A 24616-nucleotide genomic window follows, 5' to 3' on the forward strand; every position below is an offset into this window, starting at 1 on the left:
ATATTTGGGGAGAAAGGGAACTTTGGGGGAGCCTTTCCTATACTCTGTAAAATATACCTTTAGAAAGTTACTATCGTGATATATTTTGCTTTGTGTCATACAAATGTTACTTTTACTGTGAGATTGTTTTAAATGACATTTCATTAAAGTAAGACCAAGAAATAGGATCATCCCAGGCCAAGGCATAAAGGCAGAAACCTTACAACATCAGAACAAAGTCTCATGGGTTTATTATTCCTTGAAAGTAGATCACCATGCAGGAAGTAATTGTTTACCTATTTAGGGTTGTACTAAACCTCCCTCCTTAATCTGGTGATTTAGATTTGTAGATAACTGATTCTAAATCACAGGGAAAGAACATGGGTATAGGGGAGGGTAGAGTTGAGAAGAACAGAAAGTTACATCTGGATTGGTTGAGACTGCAAAGATGAGGATCATCTCTACTTCACAAAATAAATTTTAATTGAAAATTATCAAGACATAGAATATTAATGATCCAGACTCCCCATGAGGCCCACATATATGTGTATACACACACACACACACATACACACATGTAATTTTTTTTTTTTTTTTTTTTTTTGCTGAGACACTTGAGCTTAAGTGACTTGTCCAGGATCACACAGCCAGAAAATGTTAAGTGTCTGAGACCACATTTGAACTCAGGTCCTCCTGACTTTAGGGCTGGTGCTCTACCTACTATGCCACCTAGCCGTCTCTTTATAGGGGAAATTTCAAGAGAAGGATTTGCTTTCATGAATAGGAAATGGGATGCTTAAATATACTCCACTCCAAAGAGTAGGCCCATAACGACATTGTTGTACAAACTCCCTCAAATACAGCACTTTTTTTCTTAGTGGGCCCTAAGAAGGAGAAAGTAATTTTTTATTATAAAAGCCCTTGTCAGAGTAATCAGACTTCTTCACTTTGGAAGTTCTCAGACTGAAAAGGAGATAATCAGAATCTATCAGATCACATGGAGGATGAAGAGGGTAAATATGATACAGCAACTAATGGGCCATGTATTGCCATCACCTTTAAACCTCAAAAAAGATCAGTTTAGGATAAAGTAGAAGAAAAACTTATTTTCACAGAGAATCATAAAGATTATGGAACTGGCCACCAAAAGGATTGCAGATATAAAAGTATGCTCCCTGGAAGACAGATCCACACATGTGGAGAGAGAAAAGGGAATAAGTATTTCTGTAGAACCTACTACATTGCACTAAATGGTTTACAAATATCTCATTGGGGCTCATTTCACCTTGATTGACACAGACTACAATCTTGTTGATGGTCTTAGAAAGCTTCTTTGACTAAACAATTCATCACCCTGCTGATCTGGTAATGATGAACATCTCCAGTCCTAGATTATAAATCATGTCCTTAGATGAAAAATATACAGTTCATTCTTAAGATTGAAAAGCCTCAATTCAGAAAAACTTGCCAGATTACATAATCTTCCAGACACATTCTGGTGGAACATTCTTAAATTCTGAGGACATTTGAGAAGACTTTTATAACAGTCTTCCACAAAATATCTCTTTGGACTGCTGTCAGAAATGGGCCACTTGCCTGACTCAGGACATAATGGCATTTCTTGTACTTTTGTTTCTGGTTTGCATATTATAGTTTGGATAGCCATTGATGAGACACAAAGTCCTCCAAATGATATCACGAAGGGAATGTCCTCAAAATAGTCCAATGTGTCTGTTCATGCAGGCCCTTGAGGGCAGGGACTATGTCTTCTATTTCCTTAATATCATACCACATTGCTGAGAAAAGCTTTGAGGAATGTCAACTCAATCATCACTTACTGAAATATCAATATATGGGGCTATCCAAGGGGAATGGAACTATTTTAATATTACTTTGATGAGCCAGTGATCTCAGATGTGGTTATTCCCTCCAAAGGTACAGATTACAACCCACATGCACATTCTCATCATGGATGATTCTTGTACATGTTCCAAGTCCCATAAATCCTCCCCACAGTGTCTGCTCAATGTGCAGGTAGGGGAAGCAGGCTGGAAGCTTCATGTGGCTCTCTTGACATGGCAGAGAAGTGAACAGATTATGTAGGTGATCAGTTGGTTCTTCCCTGTTCTTTTACTTTTTTGATAGATATTTAGATTTTTAAAAAGATATTTACTATTTTATATATTTCCTTTTTTGATCCTAAACCTCTCTGATGAGAATAGACTTCTCTTCAATAGGGCATGGATTTTGGCTTGTTATTCTAACGGCCAGGTCAAGTTGCTGATAATTACTCATACCAAGTATAGCTGGTATTGAGTATTGAACTTAGGATCTTGACACTCAGCACTAACCATCTTTAATAAGCTATCTAATAATACTAACAGAAGCATAAATGGATAGCTACATGATGCACAAAAGGATGCAAAACCCTTTAAAGACATTATTTCCTTCGATTCTCATGATAACCCTGTTGAGGTACTAGAGGTATCCTTATTCCTACTTTATCGAAATTAACCTCAGAGAAATTAAGCAGAATTATTGGGTTTGAATTGGAGAGACTCTTACAGCCCATCAGGCTTCATTTTACAAATGGGGAAACTAAGGTTCTCAGATGTTAAATGACTTGCCCAAATTCATACAGATGGGGGAGGGACTATATAGTTTCTCCTGACTCTGTGTCTCCACTAGACTATTTTTACCATTCCTCCTGTTGCAACTAGAAACGGCCCAAGTTAGAATTTGTATCCAGCTCTCTCTTGACTCTTCGTCCAATTCTCTCTTCACTATACTCTTACTCTGCAGAGCAGAAACAAATTTAGAAAGAGATCAGGATCAGCGGTTCTGGAAGATGGCTTGGCCCAGGTCTGGACCTACACCAACACTACAAAAATGCAACTTCTCCATTTCTTCTTTGCTTTCCCCTTCCTCCTCTGTCCCCATTCTGAATGATAATCTAAACATTTTACCAAAATTACTGCTGATTTATGGTTCTGGAAAGCTTTAAATCCTTTACAATGAACTTTTTCTGTCCTGAGTTTCCATGGCACTGACAGTCTTATAGTAACATGTGCAACCAGATAATTTTGTATCCCAAAAAAGAATACATAATGTTTATTCTTCCCAAATCCTAATGGCACAAGGTTCTTGGGATTGGATACAAAGTACATTCCACATTTTTCTCTGCTCCTCAGCTTTGCTTAGTGGAATAGCTGTATTAGACTTGGAGTCAGGAAGATATGAGTTACAATCCTGCTCCAGACATTCACTAGTTATATGATCTTGGACAAGTCATTGAATCTCTCAGCCTCAGTTTCTTTATCTGTAAAATGGGGAAAACCATAGCACTTTTCTCAAAGGCTAATCGATATATAATTGAGATGATAATAAATGAGATAATTTCTCCAAAATGTTTTTATAAACCTTAAAGTTCTGTTTAAATACTAGTTATAGGGGTCAGCTAGGTGGAACAGTGGATAGAGCACCAGCCTTGAATTCAAGTGGACCAGAGTTCAAATCTGATCTCAGACACTTAACACTTCCTAGCTGTGTGACCCTGGGCAAGTCACTTAAACCCAGCCTCAAGGGGAAAAAAATACTAGTTATAATAATTATTAATTTGCTGCAATCTTATCACAACTTTTCATCTTATCACTTGATTCTATACTGTCTTCAGTTCTTTTCTAATTGTTTCACATTTTGTGTAGACTCACCTTAAGTTGTAACCTTATTTATTTATTTTTTATTAAAGGGAAGTTGCTTGGTCTATTTTCCTGGAATTGTTCCTCTTCCCCATCCCCTCCTGTACTTCTCTTCTGTGGCCCCTGTTCCCTTCCCTCCCCAGTTGGATAAAGAGTAGGTGCTTAATAAATGATTACGGGCTTGATTGGGGCAGGTTAGTGAATTCAGTCAGTAACCACAAAGGTTCTAAGCCATTTAAACCATTTACTCTTGATTGGAAAGGGCTGACTGTGAACGTTCTACCTAGTCCAGCAGCAGCCTAATGAGGTGAGTGTGCAAAGGACCCCTAAATGAATTAGGAGGTGTTGTAGTGCCCTCTTGTGTCCAGTATATCACCAGGATTATATGTGCCCTGACTAGGGAGCATGAGATTTCTAGAAGAAAATCAGCAAATAACTTGGCTTTTATTTATTTATTTATTTTGACCTATCTAGGTGGGGGAAATGGCAGGTTTTGTACCTATTGGCTTTGACCTAATCATTTTTTTACAAGGCCATAAAGAAGTTCAAAAAAGTATTTTCAGTGTAAAGGCCAGGTTCTCTCACACAATAATAAGGTTATCTGCATTTCTCCGCATTTTCTAGGGGAGAGTGAGAGAGCAACAAAGGCCAGCTGCCTATGGCAACTCAGGCTAGCAGCTCAGCATGATGGGAAGTTTCCCAACTTCTTTTTTTTTTTTTTTTTTTTTGGTGATACAGTCATTGTAAAAATGGTCACCACAGTGAGGGATGTGTTACTTCTGCTATACATTGTTCATCCAACTCTTCTTGCTGTGACTTGATATTATTTGGGTCCATTTATTTTCCCTTTTCATCCCACTTCATGCCTTTATTATTACTTAGAATAGAACAAGAAGACTACACAGAATTCTACTTTCTTAATGAAAGTGATATTCTACTTTGTTAAATCTACCAGAGAGTCATGTAAACAAATCAATTAGTATTGATTATGCCCCTACCAAGTAAGTGCCAGATACTGTGTTAAGACCTGAGGATTATGAAAGTCAAAGCAGTCTGCCATTAAAAAGCATTAATTTCTTAAAATCATAGACTGTTGGGGCTGCAAGGCACCATACCATATAGAGTTAGAAGGAGTCTTAGGGATCAGGTCCGACCATTTTCATTTTTCAAATGAGGAAATGGAAGCCCAAAACAGTCCAGTAATTTTCCTAAACTAGTAAGTGTCTTAAGTCAGGATCTGAACCTTGCTTGCTCATAGCATACTACTTTCTAGCAGTCTAATTTTGAATTACTAGGAGAACCATGGTGGACTCTTTTCTCAATTCTTTTATTTGACAAAGGAAAGATTTTTATGAAACTTCTGAGAGAGTGAAAAAAGTCCTGAAATATAGTAGAAAGTTTACAAGTAAATTTACTGTGGCAACTCAGACTAGTAGTTCAGCATGATGGGAAATTTCTCAACTTCTTTATGGTTTTTGGGATACAGCCATTGTAAAAATGGTTAGTAAAATACTGGGCTTCTGATGGATGCCTTGATGGATGCCTCTGATGGATGGTTTTGATAAAAACCAGTCGTTGATGAAGGAATCATATTTTTGGAGTTTGCAAAATAATTGAAAAGACAATAACTAAATATCAAAATTCAATTGAAGTATATTCCATAATGGCCTATATTATCAATTCAACCTTATCCCCTACTTTCTACTATTCCAAGCAAAAATTCTTCAGCCAGGTGGGTATCCTTCCTTTTCCAACTCTAAGCTTTTTATTCATGCTAATTTCCCTATTTGGAAACTCACTTCCTCATCCATACCATTTACCCACACTTTGGAGAACAAGTCAAAATTAATTCAGGATGCCTTCCCTGTCTACTCTAGTCTATAGTAACTTTTCCTTTCATGGAGTTCTTACAATATTTAACCAATTGTTAGTTAATTGCACGACTCTTTCCCCCAAATAATCTGTAAGCTTCAGGAGAACAGGAACTATGTGTTTTATTTCTTTTGTACTTCCCTAAACACAGAAGACTCTCATTTAATAATTTCTTTTGAATAAAAGAATAAGTAAAGATTATTTCCCCAGGCTTATCCTGAGCTGCAAACATATCCAGATGGATAGGCAGAGTATGATTATTAACCATAGGGAAACCTGGCATAGAATAAGCAGAAGCAAAGAACATCACCATTTATGAGTCATTGGCAAAAACATGAAAAGCATATCAAAGTAGGTCATTCCACATGATAGTTAGAAGTGACCATTAGATACTATAGCTTTTTAAAGAAAAAGTTAGCTGCATTCCCAATGATACTGAGGATACACCATAGGGACAGCATCCTTAATCTTGTACAACATTAAAAATCTTTGAATTGCTTTTGAAGTTTAAGGCAGTATTAACTCACATTTTCAGTGCTGAATCATGCATTCCTGCTGTTTTCAAAGTCCTTTTGCTTCCTCAATGGGGCATTGGAAAGCTTTTTCTGGCAAAAGCTTTTTTTGAAAAATGCTTGAAGAGCTTGCCATAGAAATCATCTTGGTAACCCCCAGAGAGAAGAAAAGCAGGAGCACTACTTGATACTGCATCATTTTTAAAAAGGAAAAAAAGAGTCTTTGCACATTTGTTGAAGTACAGTGATAATATACATGATGAAGTGTCAAGATTTCTTCTATTTGCTTTTGAATAATCAGGAGAAGATTATTCAGGGATAATTTTGTTTTCTATGATTTTTTTTGGGGGGGAAGGAGGAGTTGAGAGGGAGTTTTTAGAAAAATCTTCCAAACTTGGTTTTGACATATGGACATTTTGACATAAAACACTTATAGGTAAAGTGTGGCCTTTTGATAGTTGCCCTGCTCTACAGATCTCCAAACTTTGATGGTTTCAACTTGCATTAAAAAGTAAGAGTAAATGTAATACTAAAGATTTGCTTGGAAATCATAGATTGCACTTGGGTTCAACAATATCAGCTTCAAAAAAACATGGAAGACATTATTAGATGACATTTTATTTGAAAAAAAAAAAAAGAGAAGCATTATTCACATATTCAAAAGCAGGATAGCCTTACAGAAAAAGATTGGTCCTGGTTTCCTAACTTCAGTATGATATTAAGAAACTCATTCCCTTTTCACCTCCATTTCTCCATTTATAACATAAATGTGATGATATGTGTTCTTAAACTCATTCACAAGGATGTTGCAAGGAGATCTTTCATTAAAAACATCGCTCATCCACCTTCATTCATCCTTCAAGGCCAGTTCAAGTTGCATTTCTTCCATTAAACTATCTGATCATGTCAAGCTACATTAACCTCTCCTTAGAACAGAAATTCTCAAAGTTTTTGGTCTTAGGAGCGTTTTACACTCTTAAGAACTGAGGAACCTCTTACAGAGATTTTGAGTATGGGGACTTTATTTATTGACATTTACTGTATTAGATACTAAAATGCCTTCGTGTTATTTGAAAAGGCTTTTGACTTCACAGATCCCTTCCCTTAAAGACTCTTGGGGATCCCTAAGACCCTAGACCACACCTGTATAATCACTTTCCTAGTGTTCCTCCTATGAGCTTGAATTAAGAAAGTTGAATTCAGGTCATACCTCTGGCTGTGTGATCCTGGACAAGTCACTTAATTTCTCAATGCCCAGAAAACTCTTTTGAGACTTTCAGATGCATAGAAGGGGAAGAATAGTTACCAGCCTGCTTTGGCAGAGGGTGATTCTTCCCTGGGAGTAACTAACACTGTAGAAAACCCCCTAAATGTAAGGCACTGTCTGTTTGGGATAAAAACAAAAATAGATCAATGCCTTATATTCAAGTAATATATAACAGTGTTCTAGCAAGTAAAAATGATGCAAATTCATAGCTCAACCACCTCTACTATTAATTGTTTTAGGATTTCACGGCAAGTTTTAGGTTAAAATTATCTGAATAATTATTGTCTCATGTTTAATGAATTAATGAAATAGATGCTATCAGTATCATTAGCCCCATTTTATAGATGTGAAAATTGAGGTTCAAAATGATGATGAAGTGACTTGTTCATGGTCACCAAGTTAATAAATATTAGTGGCAGGATTTTGAGCTCAAGTCCAGTAAACCCCCTACTATGTGACATTGCTTCAGGACAATAAAGAAGAAAACTGCCACTTTTTTCCTCAAAAATCTTCACTGAACTCCTAATGCCTACAGATTAAAGCCCAAAGCATTTTTCCTGCCATTCAAAGCTCTAACCATATTGCCATGACTCCAGTTTTTCAATCTTATCTCACAATACTTTTTCTCTATGATCTGACTAAATTGGATTGACTGTGTTCCAGATCTTAAATATTCTTTAAGTTTTCCTGCATCCAAAACCTTTCCTATACCTGGAATATCTTCCCTTACTACCTTCATCTACTAAATTCCTTTAAAAGTCAACCCAAATGCCACATGATCCCATGTTAGTAACAACTTTCCCTTTCATATCTCACATATTAATAAATGCTTAGTATATATTAATTAATGTTTAGCATGTGATAGTAATTTTCTCTGTGTGGGTCATCTTACCCTCTTAGAAGGTTCTAACAGCTTCACAAAGGCAGAGCACCTTATCAAAACTTTGAGATCTTTTCCCTGGTACTTTACACATAATAAGCTCTATTGAATTGAATATATATACATACTTGGACAAGAGAACATGAAATGTGTTATTCTTATAAATGGATAGAAACAGATGGTGAACATTTTGAATATCAGATCCTTGAAGTTATGTACTGTATTATGATTTTTATTACAGATGCATGTCGGTTCTTAAAGTGTATATGCAAATCACTGACACATTTAGCATTCAGATCACTCTATTAACACATATATTTTGGAAATTTACTAATGATAGCTTCCATTTAAATACTATTTTATATTTACAAAGAAATTTACATCTGTGTTCTCAATGGATCTTTACATCTCATAAAGGCTGTGATTTACATAATGCTTTAAGATTTGCAAAGTACTTCATAAATATTTGATTTTATCTTCACAACTTTGAGAAGCAGGTATTATTTTTGCCTCTGTTTTACAGCATGTGGAAAGTGAGGCAGGCAATAGGTAAGTAAGTTGCCAAAGGTCACACAGCTAGTGACTGTCTTTGAAATCAGGTCTTCCTGACTATTGCACTGCTGAGCTACCTGGCCTTCCATAGAAGGTTAAATATCTCCATTATATTATCTCCGTTATAAAGAAAAGGGAACAGAATGTCCATGAGACTGATTGACTTATTCAAGGTCACACAAACAAATAAGTAGAAGAACTGGGACTTCAATCTAGCCCTTCTATCTTTTTATACTCATACTTTCCAAGAATCTTCATCTGTAAAATGGGCTGAAGAAAGAAATGGCAAACCACTCCAGTATCTTTGCCCAGAAAAGCCCAAATGGCATCATGGTTTGGGCATGACTGAAATGACTGAACAACAACAAAAACAGCAACTTTCAAGAAGTATAGAAAGGAGAAGAAAAATGATAATCTTTATAAGTCAGTCATGATTTTAACTGGTTCAACCTTTATTCATTAAATTTATGGAAATACATATATATGTATATATATATATATATACATATATATATATATATTATAGCTAGTTTCAAGTCCTCATGCACTTTGAAGTCTATTCTGAACAAATAATATCTTTAGTAAGGAGGCAAGATTTGTTAATGGATTCTTTGACAATCACATAGTCTTTGTAATGGATAATCACCACACAAAAGGAGGCTTTTTGATTGTTTAACACTCTCCATTATCATCCAGTGCCTCGTATTATTCAGATGGTATCTAATAATACCTGCTAAATGTCTCCTTTTGGGGGCAAAAAAAGGTAATCTGGAAGTACACATAACATTTATTCAGATGTCTCTTATCTTTTGATGGATATATAGGCCTGTGAGTGGAGGACTAAAACTTGTTCCCAGAAGGCCCAATTTGAAAGCCTCATCAGAATGTGGAAGTTATTCTGGGTTCCCAAAAGCTATGGCAGTGAGCTCAAACACTTTTCTATAAGATTCTACCAAGTTGGAAAAGCCTAATGGCAAGCTTTCTGCTATCTGCTAATTATCCAAGGTAGATTCAGAGAGGTTTGCCATAAGATGGTTGACTATCAGGTAATGGTACATTTTCTGTTATAGTGAACTCTTAAAGGCCATTTTTAAAAGGATGGTCGTGTCCTGCTTTGGTGGACAGATACTGCTAGCATAGACAAAATCACTGATCTTTGAAGTACCTGAAGGAGATTGGCTCTGGAGTTAGTGATACTGGATTCAAATTCTGCATTTGAGGCTTACTACCAAATGACAGAATAGAGTGTGGGATGCCCATTGGATTATATTCTCATGTATATTTTGGTACATGGAGCATTAACTAAGTTTCATAATACCATATGCACAGAAATAAAGATCCTGAGGAGAACACATAGGTATGGCTCTTCATTAAAGTTAAATTATGCTCTAATCCTCTTTTTAACAAGACTTAACTCAGCAAAGTCTACTTTATTTAAAAAAAAATTAGTTTCCATTTTTTGATTCTATAAATTGAATTTTTTTAAAATTAGGAAACACAATATTTTCAATCCCTGTTTGGGCAAATGGTAATTTTAACAAAGAAAGTTGTAGACTTGTAAATTTCACTCTCTTGGTTATTGAGTTTTTTCCTACTTGTTTTAGCTGACATTTATGGAGTAATTCAAGTATATAAAATGCTTTACAAATTTCTCATTTGATCTTCATAATACTGAGAAGTATGCTATTATTATCCACATTTTACAGTTGAGGAAATTGAGGCAGGCAGTAGTTAAATGACTTGCTCAGAGTTATAAAGGTAGTAAGTATCGAAGATTGGGTTTGAATTTAAGTCTTTCTGCTTCTAGATTCAGTGCTCTATTGTCCATTTCAACTAACTGCATAAGCATTTTTAAAAGGTTTACTATTACATATTCAAATGTCTAAGAGGTAATATGCCAAAAAGGGCACAGAAACATAAAAATAAAATTGACCCTTTCCTCAAGAAACTGACATTTTACTGGGGAAAGAGAGGGAATAATATTAGCTAGTGTTTCTATAATGGTTATTAAAAAAAGGTTTTCAAAGTGCTTTTATGCTTTACATACATCATCTAACCATAAATATAAGTCAATACAAAATACATATGGAGTGGTTTTTTTGGAGGGTGAGAGGGCAAGTCAAAGGGTACTAATTGGGGCTATCAGGAAATGATTTATGCAGGGGGCAGAATGCAAGCTGAGTCATGGAAGAAGCTAACAATTCCAAAAAGCAGAAGTGAAAAAGTCTAGACATGGAAGACAATTTGTACCAAGGTACAAGTTAGGAAATAGGATGTCCTGCCTGGGAAATTGCAAATAGGTCAATTTGGCAGGAACAGGGATTGCCTTGGGGATGTAATATGGGATTGGTCTGGAAAGAGAGGTGGAACCAGTCTGTGAAGGGCTTTAAGTGTCAGACAGAAGAAATTATATTATATCATAAAAGCAATACAAATTCTTCTGTTTGTTATTTAAAATTCATAGACTGGCCAAAATCTACCTCACATTATACCTCACAGACAATCTTATGTTCCTGTGAAACTGCCCAGAGACAATAGTCCATCTCCCACCTCCAGGTCTTTCTTTTCACAAGCGATATATCCCTCAAGCCTGGAATGCATCCCTTTTCCACTTATGTCTGTTTATGTCTGTCAGAATCCTGGGTCCTTCACAGGCTCAATTTAAGTGCCACATCTTAAAAATTTTCCTGATCTCTTCTGGGGCTTTTGGATTATCAGAAAATTAAATTACCATTTATATTACTTTAATGGCAAGTCTAATGAATTTTAAGTCTTTGAAAACTGATATTAAAAAGAAATTTAAAGATAATTTTGTATATTTGAAAAGAACAGCAAGTTGTACAGAATAGATTTGCAGTGTCATATGCAATCATCTTTTTTATTGTATTACTTTTCATTGTTATGGAAATGCTTGGTTTATTCCTTAAATTAAAAATACTTTTTTTTTTTTTAAAGAAAGAAAACTAGTGTCAGTCAAATCAAGACCCTACTATTCAGTGGGCATTCTGCTAAACATAGGGAATATGGAAAAAAGGAAGAACTGCAACGTTACTTTCATTTATTAACACAACAGCAAAGCAGATTCCAAGTATTCAGGGGTTGACCACCTTGGTTATTGAAGAATATCCATCTCCTAAGGGGTATGTCTGTGAATATCCCTTAGGCTGCCTAGCTTTAGGACATTTTATTTCAAAGTAGAAGGTGAGGGTAGGGTGGAAGCAAGAATAAAATTATCTTTTGTTGCTAGTAGTATATTAGAGAGAAAGATGAAAGAAAGTACTTGCAACTAAGGGTGAAGGCAAAAGCTTATTTGTTTGATGCCTCTGCTACATTAGCATCAATAACTGGATGTTTGCCATCAGATGTTTCTCTGCAGAGCGAAAATGGAAAAAACGTTTGCAATACAGTTAAGTTTGAAGTTCTTTATAAGCCATGAATCAATCACATCTCAGCTGTTTTAGAAAACCCCCTTTCTCCAAAAACTCACCTAGTGCCTCCAATGGAGGTAGAAGAAATGAAATAATAGCTGTTGATCAATATGTTATCAGCATCGGTTTTTAGTGACTTTCTCTTCTGTCCTCTTGTGATATGATACATACTTGCCTATTGACAGAAATATTCCTCCTAATTCTTAATGCTCCCACTAATACCTACTAATGGGAGAAAAAAATGACTTCTCTGTCCTGAGAAATTAAAAAATAAAGAAAAGAATCACTGTAAAATCTTAGCATCCAGTTTTGTTGTTGTTGCTAATTGGGAAAGGGGAATGAAATTAACATTTGTAAATTAAATTTAAAAGAAGATGGATGCCTCCACCATTAGACAGATGGAGCCTGCTAAACATCTGGACTAAACTCCCCCTCCCCACTTTGCCTACACACACCACACACACACACACACACACACACACACACACACGCACACACACACACACACACACACACACTCACACACACACACACACACACACACACACACCCTTGTTGAGATTCCAAGTCTGTATAGAACTTTGTATTGCTATTGCCACAGAATGAAATATAACTATGTACATATTAAAAGCTTATTCTTCATTATCCTTGCATTGGAAAGATGGTCTGGAATAACCAATTGAGTGCTAAACTTCAAGTAAAGAAGACCTAGGGTCATTTCTAACATTCACTAGCTCATGAACAAGTAAATTTATCTTTCTGACCAAAAAAAAAATCTTAGCATCAAAGTAAATTACCAAGTCAGTTCAATTCCAGCTCTACCCAAACAGTGATTAGACTGGACCACTTCAGTTAAATACTATTTATTTTTTAAAAAGTGTTTTGAGTTAATAGACAATTCTTTTAAAGAGAGAATTATCATCTCTACCACCTAGGGATGACCAGTTTTCAGAGAACAAGAAAAAACAAATTATGCTAACATTCAACTGAACCAAATGAAACCTTCCTTTGATGATTTAGGATCATGGACATAATTACCATGATTGAGTGCCATATACTATAGAGGTTGGCTGCTGTTCAGTCATTTCAGTTGTATCTGACCCTTTGTGATGCTGGAATGGTTTCTTATTTCCTTCTCCAGCTCATTTTGCAGAAACTGAGGCAAACAGGAATAAGTGACTTGCCCAGATGAGGATTACTGACTGCGGGCTTAGTGTTTTATCTTAGCTGCCTCAAGAAAGTAGAATTACAGAAAAGAAGTACAAAATATGGCAGCTACAAAGCTCTTTAGACCTTTGCTAATCCAACTGTCATTTTACTGGGAAAGAAATTAAAGCCCAAACAGTTGACTAGATCTAGAGATGGAAGAGACCCCAGTCTAGCAATCTGACAATCTAGTCCAGCTTCCTCATTTTACAGATTAAGAAACTGAAGCCTATGGAGGGTAAATGCCTGTCATCTGTCACAAAGATAATAAGCATGTTAAGCATTATTTGAATCTTGGTCTTCTTAGTTTGGAATCAATGCCTTGTCCACTGTACCCCAAAGTCACTCTGGAAAAGTAGACTTCATACCCTGCCTTCTGACTCTATTACATCTTACCCTCTTAATCAGATGTTATAGATGAGCCTGAACCTGTTGTTTATTTTTTAAATTAAATTTTATTTAAAAAAATTAAAATCCATTTTCTTTCTCCTTCTCTATTCAACTCCATTAGGGAAAAAAAGCAAAAGCAAATTCTTTGTAACAAATAGACATATTCAAGCAAAACAAATTACCTCATTGGCCATATCAAAAAAGAAAGTGTCTCACTATATACCCCAAATCCATCATTTCCTAGAGGCTGCTTTTTAAAACATCACTAACATGTGTCTTTGACTTAGGAAGAAGGGTGTTGCAATCTCTTTGTGCAACATTCCTGTGTGAAATGGAGTATAAAAGAACAAGATACAGCTCTTGTCCTTAAGACAGTAGGTCAGTAAGATGTGTCCACAAATATCTATAATACAATCTAAATCTACCTCTCTTGCTCATGTGGCTATCAGCAAGCACACTTGGTCTCATTTTCCTCACTTCTTCCCCCTACCTCATTTAGGGGGAATGTTTTGATGTCAAATTGAAAGCCCTTCTTATACATGTAGATTATAAGCCTGCATATATGAGTAATGGCAACAAACCATCTTTTAATGCATATTTTAAACCTTCTTCCTGATAGATGCCTTTGAGAGTGTACTAAAAATGGCAGTTAAATTAACTGCTAGATGTTAAAAAAAAAACCCAAATCCTACAGAATTAACTCATTGGTTCAGACCCGGCTCCAGATGCTAAGGAGGTGCTAAGAGTGGTTATTTATTGATCATGATTTATAAAATCTTTGAAGACAGAGGTTTGTGTCTTCTGGTTTATAAAGTTCTCCCAAGGTGCCTTAAAATAGCATATACTTAATACCTACTGCTTCATTTTTGTAAAATTACCTACAAGTTATCTCATTTGAGTCTCATTCCAACTCTGAGAGGTGACTACTATAATTATTCCCATTTTGCAGATGAGGAAATAGACAGAGGTTATAGGATTTGTTGAAGTCTCCCAGACTGGTGAGGCAGGGATTTGCCCTGAGGTCTTCCTGCCTCTAAATTCAACATTCTACCCACTGTGCTTCTCAGCCACCTCTATTGCTTAACCAGTGTTCATTCAATAAAAACTTATTGAACACCTAATATGCACAATGCACAATGATAGCTTACAACTTACTAGGAGAGATAAGAAAGACAGAAAAATAATCATTATCATATGAGAAGGGAATAAAGGTCCTCAGAAAGGCATAAATAAAATCTTTTGGTTGGGGAGGAAGGAAGAAATGTGAATGGCTTCATGGAGAAGGTGACATTTGAATTAATTCTTGAAAATGCATAGGATTAACAGATATAGATGGGGGCAGAGGGTTGGTACATTCTGGCTGATGGGGATGGCTTGAGCAAATTGGGAAAGAGGTAGCATACAGTCCATCTCAGCTAGAACCCAGGGTAAACACAAAGGAGGAGAGGAAGATAAGTGTGGAAAGATAGGCTGGGACTAGACTATACAGGGCCTTAAATGTCAAGATAAAGAGCTTCAACTTTATTTATCATTGGAGTAAAAGCAAGCAGAACTGTTCTTTGGGAACATTTATCTGGCAGTATTGTGCAAAAGGGACTGCATCAGCAGAAATTCTGGAGTTGAGGAAACTACTTAGAGATTATTTCACTAGGCCATAAGAGCCTAAATTAGATTGGTAGCAGTAGAAATGGAAAGGAAGGCATGGATATAAGACATTACTATTTACTGAAGTTCATTATATTTTTCTCTAGGAAAAATGATGATGCCCCCACACCCAGCTCCATGCCTGACACTGCTAATACTTAATTCTTAATAAACAAGTTATTTAATTAATACTTGCATATTGATGTCTGCATAGGACCTAATATCCCTCAAGTCAACCCAGAATTGGGAGGAATAGTGGGGGGGAAACCATCTTCCTCCTGGAGTTGTTTATTTGGCAGTTAAACTATAATTGGTCTTCTTGTGATATGTTTGTGGTGTGGGATCCTTTGTAACTGATTACTAAGCTTATTGAAATCTACTTTCTGAAGTATCTCTTTTAATTTTCATGGATAATATGAGTATACTATCAAAAATGTCTTTAGACAAAAACCAAATTCTATCCCAAACTCAATTCCTTCATGTTAAATACTGCCATATATATATCTATATATATCTATATATCTATATCTATATCTATCTATCTATCTATCTATCTATCTATCTATCTATCTATCCATACATACATCTGAAATATTTAACAGACTTCCCCACTCAGCTATAATCAAAAATGTTGCAAACACAGTTTTGGAAGTTCCCTTGGATAAATACAAGCTTAATAATGCTAAGATGCTCAATAATAACAGGAAGCCCAGGTTAATGCTTTAGAAATTCAGATATATCCAGATGGCTGAAAACTAGATGAACCAAAGGAATCATCTATTTTTTTTTTTGGTAGACTAAGCCCCATTTGGGGGAATTGACTATCTCTTTGGTGGGCTAATTAATGATATCTAATCCCAGCAAGAGTGTATTTGGCATATTTTCCCCCCTACCTCTTAGGCAACCCACTGAGGTTATCTGCTGATCTGATTTTCCTAGCACCATATTTAGGTAGAAATTGAAGATGTAAAATCTTGCAAAAAGTCATTCCTTAGAGCATCAAAATGAGTTATTTCATGCAAATCATTTGTACTAGTATCTAGTTTCATTCATTCACTTGCTCGTAACAATTATTTACTATCTACTATGTGCAAGGCATCAATCATATTAGGGTCTGGAGAAGATGTGAAAACATTTAAGAGAGCATTTATGCTTTTCTAGCTCTTATAATCTAGGAAACTCTGATTTGATTGCTTAGAATTATACAACCATACAATTTTAGACCTATAATGGACATTAAAAATCAAGTGCAAATATTCCATTGTATGTGTAATAATACAAGGCAGCTAGGGCAGCTACAGTGGCTGGCATAGTGGATAATGGTCAGAGTCAAGAAGAATCATGAATTTAAATGTAATAAGACACTAGCTGTGTGACTCAGTTTGTCTCAGTTTCCTCATCTGTAAGATGAGCTGGAGAAGAAAATGGCAAACCACTACAGAATCTTTACCAAGGAAATCCCAAATGGAGTCACAAAGAATCAGAGATGATTGAAAAATGACTGAACAATACATGTAACAATTTTGATAGCTCAAAATCTTACTTTTCTCTTTGTATTAATCTCCTATTAAGGGATAAGTCTTGATGGTTTTCCCAGGTGTGAATACAAAAGACAAAAGAAACAGGGGATGCTTCCAAAGAAAAGGGAAAGAGAAAAGAGTCTTTCTTTGTGTCTGCGTCTGCCCTTAAATGCTGTGAGAAACCCAGTTTTCCATAGGTGTTGTGTGTATTAGTGACACCTCCTAAATATTATAAGATTATGTCCAAAGGTCTCTCTTTATGGGAGGTGTAAGATCATAGAAAATATTCATGGGAAAACACTGACATTTTTCAAAGGTTGGTGTAACTTTGTTCCCCCAAATTTAGTCTATCACCAGCTTGTTTTTCTACTATACAAATCCTCCAAATAATGTTTGATCTTGAGCTCTGATATGCAAATTATCTAGCTCCAAGGGAGGCCACCCAAAATCAGAGTACAAGAACCATTCTCTTTGAAAGGTACCTTTGGAGCATCTCCCCAGGGGGATTATACAAGGACATACCCCTTTCTTGCTGAATGGAACATGTTACCCAATAAAGTGCTGCCCTTGCCAGATTACAATCTATGTTATTGTAAATGACTGAGTTTATCAGATCTTTTTTCTCCTCGCTCCTCTTCTTTACTGTTTGCAATAAAGTTTTGTATTGAACTGTTTGCCATTATTTTATGTATTATTCTCAGCATCCACACTTCTTAAAGGGCTGTTTTCCCCAACTTCTTTACCTTGTCCATGAACCATGTGCCATGAACAAGGTACCAGAACAAAGCTATTGATAGCCTAATCTACACTGGGGGAAGATGACACAGGAAGTCTAGATGTAAAAAGCAAGGGTCAATATGTACTTCAAGGAGGGACTCCCTTCTGCCAGAAGACTGTCATAAGACATAGATAATAATAATAATTATAAGCCTTTAAAAAAAGATAACAGCAGTGATAATGAAGATGAGATAATCCATAATCCTGTTATGAACAGCATTCTTGAAAACAGTTCTGAGAGGTGGGTAGGGCAAATGTAGCTATTCCCATTTTACAGAGGAGAAAACAAGTTAGAGACATCAAGTGATTTGCCCATCATTATACAATAACAGAGGAAATAAGAGAGCTAGGATCTGAACTCAGCTTTCTTGGCTCCAAATCCAATACCTTTCCCATTTTTTGTACTATAGTTTTGCTGATTGTGATGGTTATTTGATCATAGAAAATATTGACCATGAGGGGAGTGACAATCTGTGGAGTGAGAAAGACTAGTTTAAGATACTAATAACAATAATAATTGGAGTTTTTATATCACCATAAGATTTCTTTCATATATATATATATACACACACATATATATGTATATACACACACATACGCATACATGCATGCTGACATACATATTAGATTTGAGTTTCACAACAATGTTGAAAAGTGGATGTTATTTTACTCATTTTACAGATGAGATTAATTTTTTTGCTCACTTTATAGAGTTAGTTAAATGTCAGCAGTAAGGTTCATGCCCAGTTCTCCCTGAATTCATAGAGGTAAATAGTCTTTGATCTATCTGGGATGAATTCAGTGCACTTTTAAATTGATTATCACAGATTAAGAACTGGAAAAGACTACAGAAATGTTTTAGTCTGGTGATCCTAGAGTCTGACATTGCTAGCCCTCTGTTCCTAGAAATGCAGATTTGTAGGCATCCTAGGAGTTAGAATCCTGCAGCTCCAGCCACTCCCTGAAACCCAGATTGTGCCCTACCCTTCACCAAAAGTGACATAAGAAGGATCTTGGGGTCCAAAAAAAAGCAGCTTTGATTTTAACCACATTTTAAGAAAGGATGCAGTTTGTCTCTGATTCATGAACTGCTCCCATTTCTGATGGTGTTCAGAGGTTTCTTAGAAACAGGATTGATGAGGTTCTTCTGACAAGCTAGGAAGAGAATAAATCATGTTCCTGGGATATGGTTTCCAGAGAAGAAGGATCTAATGCTCCCAAATTGATGCTGCGAAAGTGAAACTTAAATCATGTAAATTGGAATCTTTGGTTCAGTTACTTAGGAGCTGAGGTGCATGGTGGATTTGGCTGGAGACTCACAAATCTTGCACAAAGTTACCATAGCATCCACCTCACCATTAGGCACAATTCTGCCCCAAGACAATGAAGCAGAATATCATGGCTTTCACTTGTAGGGGCATGATGGGAAATGTTAAAGAGGCTCAGCCTGAATGCTGTCACAGATAAAAGATTTGGGAGGGAAAGAAGCCTCAGGCTGAGGTAACTCTTAAAAGGAAATATCTGGAAAATTCCTCAATGAAAAGAGGACTGAGAAAGCATAAAAGGAGGGCTTCTCTTTCTGGAATAGCCAGGTTTACTTTTAGGAAAACTTTGTCATAAAATGCAAGAACTGGAGGAGACTTTAGGAATAATCTACCATTTATGTGAACTTAGGCAAGACTCTTAAACTATTTAGGCCTTGGTTTCCTTATATGTAAAATAAAGAGATTGGACTAGAAGAAAGCCTCTGAATATATGAACTCTAAATAATATGAACTTGTATGGATATATGAATATATTTGTATGTAAATATGTGAGTGAATGTGAATGTATGTGTGAGACAGAGTGAGAAGATGGAGAAAATGAGAGAAGGAAGAGATAAAAGAGAGTGAGTGAGAGAGGAGAGGGAGAGAGAAGACAGAAAATGAGAGAAAAAGAGAGAGAGGAAAGAAACAGAAAAGAGAGAGAAGAAAAAGAGAGGGAGAAAGAAAAAAAGAAAGAAGAAAAAGGAGAGAGAGAAAAAGAAGAGTTGAGAAGAGGAGAGAAGGAGAGAGTGAAGATTTGGGGCAGGGGCATTTGTGAAAAATTGAATAGAGGGTTCTATGGTTTATGAATTACATTCTTTATGTATATACTGGTCTTTATTATATATAGCATTCTACTCAGAGTTCTGTCTATAATTTACTACATAGTACACTGAATTCTTAATTATAGACTCATAGATCCAAAACCAGAAAGAACCTGAGAGACTACTTAATCTATTAAATCAATTTACAGATGAGGGAATGGGGTCCCAGAAGGCTGTGATTTTCTGGAGAGTAATGGTGAATGGTGGAATCAGCACTCTTTCCTTTCTACCATCTTGCCTCAAATTTTGCTCTTCTTTTATAGATTGGGTCAAATCATATGATCCCTCTCAATGAGGAAATCTGTTAATGAGATTTCATCAGATATATCAAATAAGATATAAAATCATATGAGCCCTCCCAATGTGGGTGCAGGAAGTCAGCATATCATTCGAAGAAAGTTTGGGCTAGTAGGGAGCTTATTAAGGATCACCTAATCCAAAATTCATTTTACAGATGAAGAACATGAGACCCATAAAGACTGGATCAAGGTATAATAGGCAAATTAATGGCAAAGGTGATATTAGAACCTGGGTTTTCAGATTCCTAACAGACATTCTAGCTTCAGGAAAAGATGACAAGTTGTTGACTTCGAGACAAGCTGGTGCACACAGTTACTTGAACTCATTGCCTCTGAGTCTACTTCAATAAGAGTCAAGGATTAGAATGAAACCATTATAAGACAGCCTATTTTAATTTTCTTAAAATTTTGGCTCTTTTTTGGGGGGGAAGAAAGGGAATATGTGTCATGCAGTGTGCTACATGCTTTTTATATTCATTATCTCATTCGATTTTTACAAGTCTTTGAGTTAGGTGCCATTGTTAACTCCATTTGATGGTTGATGAAACTGACAAAAACAGAGATTAAATGATTTTCCCAGAGCCACATATCTAGTAAGTGTCTCAGGCTAGATTTTTTTTTATAAAGCTTTTTATTTTCAAAACATATAACAGATAATTTGACAACACTGACCCTTGCATAACCTTGTGTTCTCCTTCCCCCCACTCCCTCCCCTAGATGGCAAACAATTGAATATATGTTAAACATATTAAATACATGTTAAATCTAATATATATAAACATATTTATACAATTCTCTTGCTGTACAAGAGAAATCAGATAAAAAAAGAAAGTAAATGAGTAAGAAAACAAAATGCAAGGGAACAACAACGGAAAGAGTGAGAATGTAATGTTGTGATCCACATTTAGTTCCTACAATCCTCTCTGGGTGTAGATGGCTCTCTTCATCACAAGATCATTGGAACTGTCATCTGTTGGAAAGAGCCATGTCTATCAGAATTGATCATTGAATAATATTGATGTTGTTGTGTACAGTGATCTCCTGGTCCTGCTCATTTCACTCAATATCAGCTCATGTAAGTCTCTCCAGGCCTTTCTGAAATCATCCAGCTGGTCATTTCTTACAGAACAATAATATTCCATAGCATTCATATACCATAAATTATTCAGCCAATCTCCAACTGATAGACATCCACTCAGTTTCCAGTTTCTAGCCACTACAAAAAGGGCTGCCACAAACATTTTTGCACATGTGGGTCCCTTTCCCTCTTTTAAGATCTCTTTGGGATATAAGCCCAATAGAAACACTGCTGGGTCTAAGGGTATGCACAGTTTGATAACTTTTTGAACATAGTTCCAAATTGCTCTCCAGAATGGTTGGATCCATTCATAATTCCACCAACAATATATTAGTGTCTGAGGCTAGATTTGAACACAGGTCTTCTTGATACCAGGGATACTTTAACCACTGCCCTACCAACTGCCTTTTAGAATGAACTAATTTCAAAATTAAAGTTACTCCACATATAACCTACAACTGATTGTTTATTGTCTCAGGGAGGGAAGAGGAGAGCAAAGGATAAAAATTGGAACTCAAAACTTTAAAAAACCTAACAAATGCTAAAAAATTTTATGTGTAATCAGAAAAAAATAAAATATTATTTAAAAAATTAAAGTTGCTCAAAATGAAGAATGAACAAATAAGGTTCTGTCAAAAAGCATAGAGGATAGAAAAATGCAAAAATGAGAAGTCATACCACCTTAAAAAAATCTGTTAATGAAATTTCATCAGATATATCAAACAAGATAATACATGAAATGTGATTTTTGGACTTTAAAGATTCTCCTGCCAATATTGTAATGTTAGCAATTTATACTGTTTCTTTTCTCCCCATAATATAGGGCTATCTGAAGACAAGATTAGACCAAATGTCTTGTCAAGAATCCTTCTGGCTCTGATATTTCATGAGTCTAAGTCAGGTGGGATATTAAGCTCCCTTTGTTTCATTTCTTATTTATGTGCTGTATTATATGTTCTTTTTACTATATACATATAATAAATATAGATTTAATAAAGAGCAATATCTAAATAATGAAATTCCCTCCTTAAAGAATTTGGTTTAGAATGCAGTTCTTGCACTGAGGGGGTCTGGTAGTATTTTTTAAAAATCTAGATTGCACAATGCAATATTTAGTTTGCTTTATCTGTAAATGGAGAATTATGTTTTCTTGGATAATGGCCCCTGTTCTTAAGCAGTCAAAACTATTACATCTGAAACTTTAGGATCCATACCCTGCTCTTTTCTCCCTTCTTAAAATGAGAATTTGCAGGATGACAAGAATAAACAAAATGCTCTCAAAATACCTTATAGGTCTGATATTTTTATGATCTTTAATGAAGGAACGGGGTTTCCTAATGTCTTTTATTACTTAATTAGTCCTCTCATCTGTAAATTGGGTACTCAAAGAAAAGCAAGAACAAATAAGACATTATAGCCAAGGCTAGAGTTGTAGAGGGTAGATGATGTTAAAATGAGACATCACTGCACCATGAAGGTAATCTTTAACAGAATGTAAATGAATGGATTTATTTACTCATATGTTCCTTTGCAATGTTATTGGAAGTGATAGGACTGGTGTGTGCTAACAGCAAATATCAAGTATACTTTGTAGTTACATAAGGAATTTAGGGATTTGACCTTATTAAAATTATTAGTAAATAGAAATTTAAAAATAAAGCTTAATTGTAAATTACCTCAATTACTCATTATTATAAGACTTTGAGATGTTTTAAATAATTATCTCTCTCTACTCTCTATCATCACTTCTAACCAAATGGTACTGAGTATCATAAAATACTGACATAATGGAGGATAATCAGATTCTTCTTATATATATATATGTATATCTATCTATCTATCTATGTATATATATATGTATGTATGTATGTATGTATGTATGTATCTATCTATCTATCTATCTATCTATCTATCTATCTATATATATATATATATCTTGGTTTATTTTCATTCCCTCAACTGTAAAATGGTGACAATAATTGCACCTATCTCACAGAATTTGTGAGGATCAAAGAAAAGAATATTTGTAATAGAGCTTAACACAGAACCTGATACATGGGAAGTGCTATATGCTTATTTATGTTTGCCTTATTTCTCCCTTCCCACCCAACTTCCCTGCCATCCTTGGTACCTATTTTATATTTTTCTGTGTACATCAGTGTCTAAGCTGCTATAAACAAAACTATCTCTTCTCATGATATTCTACAGCTCCCCACATATCATATCTAGAGGCAACTTAAAGTTTTTTAAAATCAAGAAAAGCAGTTTTAGGATTTTTCTTATTGTTTCTTTAAGATGAACACCTTACATATACAGCAAATCTTCTTAATACTTTATTGGATGGGATGACTAAATTCAGCTGCTGGGCACTATCTTTCTTATATATTCCAGACATATTAGGGAGAAGGATTCTATAGAGACTTGTCTTTAACAGTGTTATATGGAGAAGAATGGAAGAAAGAAGTGGAAAGGGTTGGAGTGGGGTGGATGAACTCTCTACCCTTAAAAAGGCAGTGAACTGATGTAGCTGGCTTCTGCCAGCTCTGCGCTATAATCACTAAGCAGAAGTCACTTCATGGAGCACAAATTCATTAATTCCAATATGTGATAAGACTGGTTGAACATTTTAAAAAATAAACTATTTTAATAAGCATGCAGCATTGACAGCTAACCTAGAAGTCTCTACATAGACAGATGTTTGGCAATTTCCCAAGGCAGTTGGTTCAATCAGCACCATCTCCCCGCTGCCATTTTTCCATGGGCCATATGGGGAATAGGGACTTCTTTGCCAGGATTGAAGATGAGCGCTCACCCTGGGAGATATTCTGATCCTGACATGCCTCCTGACAGAGCTCTATTTCACAAGAATAGGTTTGAAATCATGTCAAGTACTTACCTTCACACTTCAACAAGAAATAGTCCATGTTGTGACTGAAGGACGCACTGAAGTAAGTACAATTCTCGATCAAATCACAGGAGAGGCACTGTCTATTGTAGGTGCCTTCAGTGTCAGCACTAATAAAACAAAGACAGAGAAAGAGAGAGAGTGTTAACAAAGGCTGGGTAATATAGCAGAAGGTAATCTTCAATAGAGCTCCATGTTTTCTTTCATAGTGCGACTCCAAACTTTTATTTTTTCTCCCACACTTTCCATTCTTTCCTTCCCCAAATATTTATCTTGTACTGACAATGTATAAATCAATGCAACTGTACACTGAGACAAATTAAAACGAATGAGAGGAGATCCCTGCCTTCAAGAAGCTTACAATCTATTCAGTCTTCAAAAATAGTCTTTGCTTTCCTGCTTCCATTTGTCTTTGTTTCCAACATTACTGGAGGTAAAGATACTAAACCTAGAAGGTATGCCCGTTTCTTCCATTGAAATC

General features: G+C 35.7%; 1 protein-coding gene across 6 annotated transcripts in view; it reads right to left on the bottom strand.

Moving 5' to 3' along the window:
* Nucleotides 1-24616, bottom strand: part of DPP6 (dipeptidyl peptidase like 6) — a 1195887-nt gene that overhangs the window by 99640 nt on the left and 1071631 nt on the right. For all 6 annotated transcript variants that reach the window (XR_012482250.1, XM_074267390.1, XM_074267388.1 and 3 more), the window contains one exon: nucleotides 24127-24245. Coding sequence is in view for 5 of the 6 variants with exons in the window: in XM_074267390.1 (XP_074123491.1) it covers nucleotides 24127-24245 (119 nt within the window). In the remaining variant the exon portion in view is untranslated. The remainder of the gene's footprint in view (nucleotides 1-24126; nucleotides 24246-24616) is intronic.

This window comes from Sminthopsis crassicaudata, chromosome 5 (assembly GCF_048593235.1).
Source record: "Sminthopsis crassicaudata isolate SCR6 chromosome 5, ASM4859323v1, whole genome shotgun sequence".
Lineage (NCBI taxonomy): Eukaryota > Metazoa > Chordata > Mammalia > Dasyuromorphia > Dasyuridae > Sminthopsis > Sminthopsis crassicaudata.